Source organism: Raphanus sativus, chromosome 7, assembly GCF_000801105.2.
Source record: "Raphanus sativus cultivar WK10039 chromosome 7, ASM80110v3, whole genome shotgun sequence".
In the NCBI taxonomy this organism is placed as follows: domain Eukaryota; kingdom Viridiplantae; phylum Streptophyta; class Magnoliopsida; order Brassicales; family Brassicaceae; genus Raphanus; species Raphanus sativus.
This window is the reverse complement of record NC_079517.1, coordinates 9,463,211-9,475,435: the sequence shown is the minus strand read 5'-3', so window position 1 is coordinate 9,475,435 and position 12,225 is coordinate 9,463,211. Positions and strand designations below refer to the sequence as shown.

Here is a 12,225-nt window from a genome sequence, read left to right as displayed (position 1 = left end):
CTTTTTCATTAGCTAATTATTTTTTTGGTCTTGCCTTTTTTATCTCTAACAATATGTGTTACTCAATAACATTATACCATATCATTTACGGATTTTTACTTCTTTTGTGACTTAACCAATACAAGAGTATTAAACGAGAATATGGTTGCAAATTCAAACTATCATTAAAATTATTCAAGATTTAATTGGTAGGCCCCATTATCATATACACAAATGTTACGTGGGATCTTTTATGAAAATGAAATTCACTTTATTGTAGTATATTAACATAAAATTTTGCAATCACATATCTACAATGGAACTTTCATCGAGTTACACAACATCTATGGAATTTGAAAATTTGATAGCGATTGATTTTGGTGCTTTACAGAATAATTATTACTTAGGCATATTGACGAACCCCTTCCATATTTTAACAACTCTTAAATGATACTAAGAGAATATATTAAAGATATCAATGAAATATATCCTAAATATTCGAATATAGCATAACTTCCTCAATTAAACTTTTAACAAACCTAACAAAATCAATTTTAAATTTTTAAAATTCAAAAATTACGCTAACAGTCAATAATATCTCCAAAATTTAAGAGGAAAATTACATACCATTTCCATCTATACTATTAAATCAGAAACATTTCTAATTTTTTTAATAAATATTTTTTTTTCCAATTTTCTCAAAATTGCCTCTAAATTTACAATGGGTTTTTTTTAATGAATGAAGATTTTGTCTTTTAGTTTTTGGACTTAAGACTATGGGTTTTTCGGGTCAACATGTGTCGGTTCACGGGTTAATGGCAGGATATTCAATATTGGACTTTTAATTATTAGGTTTTTGTTAATCTGAATTTTGTAGAAAATATTAGTTGGTAGAATCGTGATAGAATCTTATATGAAAAACATAAGCCAGTCCACATTATATATTGCCATCGTTTTATCGGTTCAACTGCATGTATGAATTGAATATGAAAATACTACTTATATCTTAATTCGTCAATAAACTACATATGTGTCCCTACTAAAAGGAGTTAAATAATTTTCAAAATTAAATTATTTGCTTCAAACCATTTAAATGTAGAAGTATTATTAATATTCATCATTCAGTTTTGGTTTTGGCATTTTGTTTTTGATTTTTTTTTGGTTTTAGAATTTAGGAACCGTTAAAACATTTACAAAGTTTGATATGGTTTTACTTGGGTTATTTTGGTTTTTGGTTCTGTAACAAAGTTGGGAACTAAATAATATCCAAAAAAAAATCATGGCCCAATTCGTTTTTGGTTTGATTATGTTTTTCTCGGGTAATTTCAGATTTATAGATAAAAAATATCGGATAATTTAGGGTTTTCAGTTAAATATCGGGTAATTCGAATTGTTCGGATAAAAAATATCGGATAATTTGGATAATTCTAATATTTTAATAACAATATTCATTTTTTTAGAATTCAGTTTATAAATAGTATTTATAGGATATTTTGTTATTTAAAAATATATATAATTCACATTTGTTGGTGTATAATTTGTATTTTAAAAATTCAGGTACCCGTTTGGTTCATGATTTGTTTTCAGTTTTTTTGGTTTCAGAGATTTAAGATTTGCTCATCTACTTATAAAATTCAATTCAATTCTAATTTTTTTCCAGTTTGCTATGATTTGGATCGCGGTTTCGGATAAATATACTCAAATCTATACACTACATTTATTTTATAGAAACTCATTTAAAAGAATTTATTTTATTTTAAAAACAAATCCGTGTTTTCCAAACGCGGATCAAAAGCTAATTTTTCTTAAAATATCAGCGTCAGAGTCATCTAAGGCCATAATTATTCATGCTCTTAAATTAAATTTGGCCATATGGAAAATGGTTGGACTACCACGGAAATTTAAGGAATATTTATTACTCATCTTTGACAAACCTGTACCCATATAGAAAACCCGAGGCTCGCAAGTATCTGAATCTGACTCCATGTGTCATTCAGTGATTCAAATCTAAAGTCAGTTATTTGTAGTCAAAATCCGAACCTTTAAAACACTGGAATGCTGAACATAATCACATTTTTGGAAAAAATTGAACACTATATATTCTCAAATAATGCCATATCTATATACAATATCAAACCCCAATAGATCGTACAAAATTGTAGAATTCATGAATTTGGAGGCGCTAAAACCTTGGAAAGATAGTTGCATCAAATCAAACTTCAATAGTTCAGTACAGCACTTAAGTCCTAAAGGTTTTAGAGCATGTCCATCTGACAGGTTGTTAAAAGGAGTACCACTCAGAAAATATTAGTCTTATAAGTTAATTTGTATTTTTAATTAAAATTTATTTTCTCTTGAATGCTTAGACAAATAAAAAGAAGACACATCTCTTTTAGTGTTTGCAACCAGTCCTAAACTAAATATTTAAAAGCTTTTTCTTTCTTCTCTCTCTAATTTTTTTTTCTCTTTTTCCTAAATTGTTAAGAAACCTAATAGAACTTAACTTACCAATGGACGTACTCTAACCCAAAGTGGACCAGATCCTAAATATAATGCCATCTGTCAGAAAATGGTTGAGAAAGTCGAGGTGGAAGGTTTATATGAGTAAGAATGAATGAGGTGGTGAACTCAGTAATTAAATCAACATGATCTTTTTGTATTTAAAAACAGCTATTGGCAATTTTAAGATTTAATGCTCATTCCATTTCATATTTTCCGTTTTATATTAAGTGTTGTTATATCTTTTATATTTTGTTTTATTATAATTTTTCTTTTATATTTTCAAGGTAAATATTAAATATTTTTCTAGTTTTACCTTTATTTTTAGTTCATTAAATAATAAAATTAAATTAAATCATGTATTAAATATGAGTAAAAATATTTAATCATTTTATTAATTTGTGTTCACAAACTTAAATGATACCTATAACGAATATAAAAAAGAGTTAACTCCCATGACCATTTAACCCAAAAACAACCAAACTAGATTAGTTTATTCCAAATAGTTGATTATGGTCCAATTTTGATTCCTTTTGTAAAAGTTTATTTCATTACAAGTTTGACAGGCACACGTCGATCACAAATAGGACAAATTCTAAAGATCGTGATATGATCCTTGTTCATTAATTATTATTTTTTCCCGACAACCTTGGTCATTAATTATCATGTCGAATTTTAATAGAAAGCCAAACGTTAATAAGTCAAATCAAATCATATTGGTTTTCACTACTAGCTAGACTCCACATCCCTGAAAAAAATAAAAGAAGAAGAAGAAAACATACAATGGAAGTAAATCAGAAAGAAGTAGATCAGATAAGATGGGAGAAGTTGAAGAAAGTGGCATCCATGGCGGTTCCCATGGTGGTGGTAAACATATCTCAAACCCTTCTTCAAGCCACTTCTACAATGATTGTTGGCCACAAAAGCGAGATCTCTCTAGCTGGAATTGCTCTCGCTAGCTCCATCGCTAATGTAACCGGCTTCAGTCTCCTCGTAAGTTGAACTTGTACAAACTCATAACAAGTTTTTTTTTTTTTTTCAAAACAAGTTATTCTTCTCTGATTCAAGTTTCTTTGAATGACAGTCTGGTCTAGCGAGCGCATTAGAAACATTTTGTGGTCAAGCTTTGGAGCTCGTCAGTACGAGAAGCTCGGTTCATATACTTTCACGTCCATTGTTTCTCTCCTCATCATATGTTTCCCAATCTCTCTTCTATGGATTTTCATGAAGAGTCTTTTGTTATTGTTTCATCAAAACCCCGAAATATCAGAGATAGCTTCTGTTTACTGCCTTTGGCTCATACCAGCTTTATTTGGTTACTCTGTACTTCAATCTTTGATTCGCTACTTCCAAACACAAAGCCTGATTTTTCCTATGGTTCTGTCTTCTTTAACGGTTCTGTGTTTCCACGTGCCGGTTTGTTGGGTTTTGGTTTACACTTTAGGGCTTGGAACCAAAGGTGCAGCTTTATCTATTAGCCTTTCTTACTGGCTAAATGCGGTTTTCCTCTGGTTTTTCATGAGACGTTCTCAAGTTTGCGAAGGCAAACGCGTTTTTGTATGGGTGGAAGCGTTTGGTAACATGAGGACCTTCTTCTCTTTAGCCGTTCCTTCTGCTTTGATGATTTGTCTTGAATGGTCGGCTTTCGAAATTTTGATTCTTATTTCCGGTGTTTTACCCAACTCAAAGCTAGAGACATCTGTGATTTCCATGTGGTAATACGAAGTCCTAATTTCTTCTTTTTTTTAGCAACGCTATAGTTTCTTTAAATCCTATGATTGTTGGCTTGTTGCGTATAAGCTGATGGCTACATTTTCATTTGAACAGCGTGACATCGTCTTCTTTGCACTACAATCTAGCAACTGCAATTGGTGCGGCCGCAAGGTCAGTTTGTGTATATAATTCGCTTATGAACGCAAATTCAGAAGACGAAAAAAACAGTTGCCCTTAAATTTTGTTGGACTTACAAGTCATGTGCAGATTAGTCTATATTTCTTTTATATAGTATTGGCTTATTGCAATATGACTCATCTTACTTCTTTATTATATTTCTAACTAACACAATCTCGAGATGATAGGTGTTTAAGTCTATTTCAAATCAAGTTCCACTTTTAGATCGGTAACATATCCCATTTGAGCGCTAAACTTGGGTTTAAATATCATGTTAAGGTTTCTAAAATAAAAGCTAATTATCAATGAGTAGATTGACTTATGTTTCTTAACTATTACTCTATGTCACATGTTACTTTTAAGCATGTGGCTCCTAATAAGCTATTTCATTGAAGTAAAACACATGTGAACAATAAGGGAAACGTCATGCAAACAGAGAATCAAAGTGCTTCAGTTAAACTATTTATTTTATTTATTTAATTGAATTTACTTAAATGTAGCACAAATGTGGCCAACGAACTAGGAGCTGGAAACTTAGTCGCAGCTAAAGCTTCTGCGTTTGTTGCAATCATGATTGCAGCTGTTGAATCTTCTTCCGTAAGCTTTGCTCTGTTCATGTCAAGCAATGTTTGGGGCTACGCCTATAGTAACGTCCCTGAAGTGATTCACTACGCTGCAGAAATCACACCGGTTCTCTGCATTTCCATTGTCATGGATAGCTTGTCAGCCTCACTAACCGGTTAGAGATCCATATTCTCTTTAGTCTTTATAAACACGAAGAAAAGAGATTTTCTATATAAACGTCGTATTTATTTTGGTGTATGTGTGTTTGTGACTTTGTGTTTTAAGGGGTTGTGAGAGGAAGTGGTAAGCAGAAGATTGGAGCTTATGTGAATATCGCTGCGTTTTATATCATCGGAATTCCAGTAGGACTTCTCTTCTGCTTTATACTTGACTTCAAAGTAAAGGTCTCTGGATTGGAGTTCTTACTGGATGCACTGTGCAAACTATCACCTTGTTTCTCATTACTACATTCACAAAATGGACCAGTGAAGTCAGTGAGGCCTCGGCTGTTTAATATGCCAATTATTGCGGTTGTGTTCCCATAAAATTATTTGTAAAGTCTCAGTTAGTACTCTTATGTTTATTTTTGTTCTTTTCTATCAATTAGATGCGGCTAATTTTTTATTTTAAAAACAATACAAATATTGTAATATGTAACTGCAAAAGCGAATTTAAATGTGAAAGATGTATGATATACGCCTCTAATAATACCTCCAATCCAAGTATGAGAAGATGTACCATCCATTCATAAATCTACATGGGTTGAGACTTAGACGTATAGGTTTTGAAAAACAAAATAAATGTCAGATCAACATCAAACTTGTTCACCACGAGAAGAGCACATATCTGGTGGTAATATACTAGAAGCTTTTTTTTGTTTGAAAAATATACTAGAAGCTTTTTTCTGAAAAATATACTAGAAGCTTTTAAGAAACAGGTTTACCAAATGGGATCAAAATATCTACACAACCTTTTTTTTTTTGTAACTTACAACCTTCTTTTTTTTTTTTAAACATGATCTTCTTTCATTCTTCTCCCAAAAGGGACATCATTTTACAAACTTCTAAATAGAAAAAGCTTAGAAGTTTTATATAGAGTTTGATTTTTTTTAAAAAGCAACTCATAGACTTTATAAGGATCCTGCGTCTTAATTTTGTTAGACCAGAGATTAAACAAATTGCTCTTCAAAGTTGACTGGCAGAATTGGTTTCCGTAGCTGCATTATTTATTACTTTTTAACAAGAGTTTGTCCTCAAGTCTTTGATTGGATGGACGAGATCACTAATCCTAACACTGGATTTAATCCGGCTATATCAATTTGACTTTGTTATTCTTTGTCATATATATGATTGACCTCTCGTTTTTAAAATTGTTTTATATCGTCTTTCGTTGTCAAGAAGGACCGCTTAGTAATTAAGCCACGCAGATTGCTAAACTGTTTTTATTCGTAAAAGAAGAAGCCATGCATGTTATCGAGCATGTTTTAGATATCCCTAAACTGGGTATATTTTTTTTTTGAACAAAAAAAAACTAGGTATACTTGTAACTCAAATGAGGGATGGAAAAATCCTTGAACAAATTTCAGCCGACAATACCAGGTGAAGTAGATTCAAATAAAACCTCATAGTTCAACCAAAGAATAGAAAGGTAAACAAATATTTTTCAGAAATAATATAGACATCATACCTGGAATAGTTATTAATTACTCACCGAAAATCCTACTAGTGTGATACCAAGTAAAGAGCAAAGTAAGCACGTTCTGTTCATGTGTATAATAAATACAAACAATAAGATATATAGTCCGTGAATTAACAATGAGAGCCGGAAGAGGTATTCCTATTGGATTTATCAGCAATCCGGAAAACACCTGCCGGAGATGTCTGAATAAATGTTAGCTCTGCCATTTTATTATATCAGTTCATTGGTCTAGTTGCATTCTAGCCGTGAGACAGTGATATGGTGGTGAAACTGCAAAAGTACAGTTAGCCTATGAAGAACAAAGGTCCATCATGAGTCTGGAGAAGAGTCAATACCAATCTAAACGAGTCATCCCAAAACATAAGAAGATCAAGACACTAAAGACGATCTGAATGACACAAGATACTCGCCGGAGATCACCTCAACCATTACGATTCTCTTCCGAATGGTTATAAAAGAACGGCAAAACAGAAGTAGAAGGAAATCCAAGTTTCACACATCAAAACTATACCCAAATTACTCACAAACTTACTCGTATATTATACGCTATTAATCATCACAATTATATGAGCTTGAAAATAATACACTTTTTCGTAACAAAATCACCAGTAAACAATTTTTTTATTTATACTTCTTCGATATGTTAGTATATACCTTAAACCTAATTTCTGGATATAATTTGAGTTTCATCAGCTATGGCCCTTAGTCAAAAGGAAACATGACCTAAAAATTGGAGTGATTAAGAGATAAGAAAAAGAATGTTAGGGTTGATACAATTTCTTTTTTGTGGCTGTAGTGAGATCATGGATGATGGATTCAAGGAGAATGTAGCCAATAGAAGGATGAAAAAGTTAAAGAGGGAACAAAGAATCTGAGAGAAACAGTAGCTTAATTCTTATCTCTTCACGATAAGCATCTTCGTACTTGTCGCTTCCCTATACCTTCTTCCGTATTCTCTTTTACTTTTTCAATCCTATCTCCCTTCCTTTTCTATCATTCCACATTCTCCACTCACACCTTTCTTTTATTATATTTATTATATGCAAATATGTCACAATTACACATTACATGTATACACACACACATACATCTTACAGTCAGGGGCGAAGCTAGGAGTTTTTCTTCTTCTTTTTTTTTTCTACTGGGTGCACTTAAAAAATAAAAGGCATATTTAAGAATTGAACTTGGGTTATTATGGGTGCACACCTTACCTTTTGCCATCTATTCTAACTAATTTTACATGTTTACTCTCACAAAAATGAAAAAAGTTAATAATATTAGGGGTGCACATGCACCCATAGTCTATAAAATTAACAATATTACGAATTTACAATGTCATATTTGAATATATTTATTTTAGTGATAATTTATGAGTTATTACCATATTCTAAAAATCTTACCTAAAATGTAAATCAACATTAAATGTAATGTACGAGTTATTGTCATATTCTATAAAGTTTACCAAAATATATATCGGCATTAATGTAATTATCTAAGTCATATTTAATAATAAGTCATGTCATCAATTTTATTAGTCATGTCACATTTTTTTGGTAAAATTTATTTTAAATAAGACATGTGGCAAAACACTTTGTAAATAATGTATAGGGGATAGAGAAATATTGTAAGAAATCATTAAAACATATTTTCTAAAAATAGGACACATAAGAAATAAATAAATAATATCATTTATTAATTATATACTTTTTATTTTATATTTGGGTTTAAAACTTTTCAATATCAAACGACTAATATTATTCAAACTTGATAGTAGAACAATCAATATAGTACAAATCCTTATGATAAGCTTTTGCTATCTTATCTAATGAATATGTTGTTTGTTTTCAAAATGTAGATGATAAACAACAGAGAAGTATACAAATCTACTATTCATCCTTGATAACCTTTTTAACTATTGTGAAAAAATTTGGTCATGTTATTGGTTCTTGTATCATCAAGATCATGTGTTTGCAATCAGTTCCAAAGTGTTGACATATCAATATTTGCAGCATATTTTCCATAACACAAAAAAACTCAAGCCAGTGCCGTCTTTTAGCACCTGTAAGTGGAGCGGTCAAAAATGATCCAAAATTTTAGAGGGTCTATAATTCCATTTTGTTTTAGTAATAGTTATACATTTAAAATCACATTTTAATCATAATCAGAATAATTATATTTGAATTTAGTTTTCATATTTATAACCAATAAATGTAAATTAAAATTTTTATTTTGTTTATATAACCAACTAAAGATGCAATAAATGAGGAAGTAAATAGTATTTATATCGATTATATATTTTGGAAAGTAAGAAATAGTTGTTGATGTGTGTTTGAATATTAAATGGTAGTATAGAAAGTTAATATTTTAATTGGTTATGTTTAGGAAATAATTATCAATTAGTGATTATAAATACGGAGAACAAAATATATTTTCTTCACCATTTTTAAATTAAAAATAGCAAACAAAAATAAAAGAAAATTAACCTACAACTTCTATTGACAAGAAAAAAAGAGTGACTTGTCCAATCACAAGTATATAGTTTACTATCCAGATTTCATTACTTTATAATATTTATTGATTATTATTTTTGATTTTGGATATAATAAACGTAAAAGAAACTGATAAAGTTAGAAGAATGATCAAATTTGATGATTTGATCAATGACTTTGTGAACAATGCCAAATAATCAAATTCAATGATTTTACATTAAAATTAGAAAATGATGTTCTTTAGGTATAAAATAATTAAACTGATGTATTTATTTTATATTATAGTGATGTTTTGTAAAAATATCAAAATTATTTCAGATTATTAAAAGGGGTCTTATTTTCTTTTTGAACAGGTCTGTATAAAGTTTGAGACGACCTTGCCTCGAGTTCTACATGTATAGGGATTAATGATTAAGTGTTTAAACTAGCATTTTATAAACTAGTAATTTATCCTTTAATTTGACCCCAAAAAGGTAATTCATTTTTTTAAAAATAAATACTATTCAAAGAAACTTTTTTCATTTATATGCTATGTTGTCATAAGTATTTTCTATGTGCTATCTTAGAGATTTGTCCAAGTAAATTTCGACCCTACTCTTTTCAAATTGATATTTGCTAATTTTTTGGAACTAAGTTTATTATATTCTCAAGCTTGAGTGGTTATCGTCTTCGTTTACCAATAAATACGAATATTGTTATAAACATGAAAAACAGAAGAAGAAGCAACGTCAAAGATATACGCACCGTAACTTCGACAAATGAGATTTATTATGTGGAGCCCACGTCACTATGCACGCACAGTAACTTTTTCTTTTTACTCTCTATATAAACGAACGAATTCGTTCGATTGTAAACACACCTCTCTTCCTCTCTTCTATAAGAAACTCTCTCTCGTTTATTTATCATACATCAGTGTTATCTTTCTCCTGCGGGTATAAAATTTCTTTCTATAAAATTTCCGATACACATAAAATTTATAAGTCTTTTTATAACACGTTATCAGCACGATCACTCTGCAATTCGGTAAAGTTTATATGTATCATATTTACCCTGCTATAATGGTCGGTATACCGCCTATATTATTATTCATTATTTTATAGTGGTTGTTTTAATTCATTATTATTTATCTGTATTAATGCGGGCGGTATGTCGCCTCGTTAATAAACCTTGATTGTTAATTACACCATAATTATTTGGATTGGCTGTGCCGCCGCAAAATTTACTTAATACTATAATGGAAATTTATTTATCACCATAATGCGATTGAAATTTCTCTGTTTATTATATCGTGATTATTATATAAATGTTTGCTCACCTATATAAAAATATTGTGAAATTTACTGAAATTGATTGACTGATTATTACGATATTTTCAGACTAATTTTCGATTCAACGATTTAACGCCAACGGTCACAAAGAAAAAATTTCAAAATTTTACCCTTTTCAAACGGCTATGAACAGTAATTTTACATCTATAAATACACTCATAACTCATTCATTTTCTTCATCAAAAATTATTCATCTTCTCCCAAATATTTTCAAATAATTTTCTCTCAATTTTCTCTCTCAAGAAAGATGATCCGCGCGTTTTTGATTTTAGTTGCAATTCTAATTTGTGTTTCTATTTACGGTCTATTCGTTGGAAAATTTGCTCCGGGAGAATTTACGATGAATATCGGTTTACTTTTCTATACATTGTTTCTCTTTGTAATTGCTTGCATGATTAATATAAATGGTTCATTCTAAATATTATGAAATTCTAATAAAATTTATTATACTTGTTTTTAGAAATGCAAATGGCAAGAATCGAGCATCTTCAGTTTCCGGCTCTCAAAATAACTGGCGAAAACTATGTCGGATGGGTCACAAACGTGAAACCCTATCTGATTATGAAAAAGTTAACCGAGACGATTGTAATCGGTAACAAATCGCCGCCTGAGCATAAGGCTGAAGCGATAATTTTCCTGAAAAAACACCTCGATGAAAATGTTACGCATGACTATGCGAGCATAGAAGACCCAGCTGAACTGTGGCAAGCTTTAAAAGAAAGGTTCGATAACCAAAAGGAAGTCAACCTCCCTCACGCTCTAGAAGAATGGAAAAATCTGAGGTTTCAGGATTTTCAAAAGGTTGAGGAATACAATTCCGCTGTCCTGAGGATAGTTTCACTCCTGAAGTATTGCGGTAACCCTGTCTCCGAAGCAGAAATGATGAATAAGACTTACAACACTTTCCACAAACAGCTTCACTTCCTACCCGAAATTTACAGAAAATGCGGGTACACGAGATTTTCTGAATTGATGGTTGCACTCATGTTGGCTGAAAAGAACAATGAGCTTCTGATCAAAAATCACAATTCCCGACCTACGGGAGCCAAAGCATTCCCTGAAGTGAATGCTACGTCAATAGAAAACTCAGAGAGAAGAACCCAAACCAGTCGGGGTCGTGGTCGTGGTCGTGGTCGCCATTTCAACAGCAAACGTGGAAAAACTTACAATCCGAAATGGAAGGGATCTAACAAATGGGTTAGATCCGAACAAAGTTCTAAGGGCAAAGAAACTCAAGAAGATACCACGCAGAAGCGTGAGAGTGTATGTTACAGATGTGGATGTAAGGGACATTGGTCTCGTACCTGTCGTACTCCTCCACATCTCTGTAAGTTATATCAAGAGTCCACGAAAGGCAAAGCTAAGGAAGTGAATCTCACCGAAAATTTTGAGGGGACATCGTACCTCGATGCCTCTGATTTCGCAAATGAGCTAGACTAGATTCCTCCTGAAGAGAACTGAAGTGCTTATAATAAGATTACTAAATAACCTTCAGTATTGTCATGTATAATTATTACATTTCCTGTCTTAAACGAATAGTGATGTTTTTAATATTACTTTAATGTATAATTATTGTATGTTTTCTAATATGATTATTATATGAATGAATTTCATGTTTCTCTTTTATTGATGTTTATGACTATTACAGAAATGGATCAGAATGCCAGTGGAACAAAATCCAAGAAACGAATACGAGAAATATGTATACCAGATAGTGGAACAACACACACTATTCTGAAACAAAAGAGATATTTCTCTGATTTAAAAACGACAAAAAT

At 31.1% G+C, this 12,225-nt stretch overlaps 2 protein-coding genes across 2 annotated transcripts; both read left to right on the top strand.

Annotated features, from left to right (window-relative positions):
• Positions 1–3,179: 3,179 nt before the first annotated feature.
• LOC108814783 (protein DETOXIFICATION 9) lies at positions 3,180–5,626 on the top strand. Its single transcript, XM_056990346.1, is given in 6 exon segments — positions 3,180–3,471; positions 3,563–3,602; positions 3,605–4,193; positions 4,306–4,362; positions 4,869–5,107; positions 5,218–5,626. Coding segments are annotated over 6 exon segments (1,395 nt in total). The 5' UTR covers positions 3,180–3,261; the 3' UTR covers positions 5,478–5,626.
• A 5,135-nt stretch (positions 5,627–10,761) lies between these two features.
• LOC130497499 (uncharacterized) lies at positions 10,762–12,073 on the top strand. The gene has a single exon (XM_056990348.1). The coding sequence runs from the start codon at positions 10,910–10,912 to the stop codon at positions 11,885–11,887; it is 978 nt and encodes a 325-aa protein (XP_056846328.1). The 5' UTR covers positions 10,762–10,909; the 3' UTR covers positions 11,888–12,073.
• Positions 12,074–12,225: the final 152 nt, after the last annotated feature.

Bases quoted from the DNA above. Each gene is read 5' to 3' on its own strand.
- LOC130497499 (XM_056990348.1), top strand. From the start codon at position 10,910: ATGCAAATGGCAAGAATCGAGCATCTTCAGTTTCCGGCTCTCAAAATA.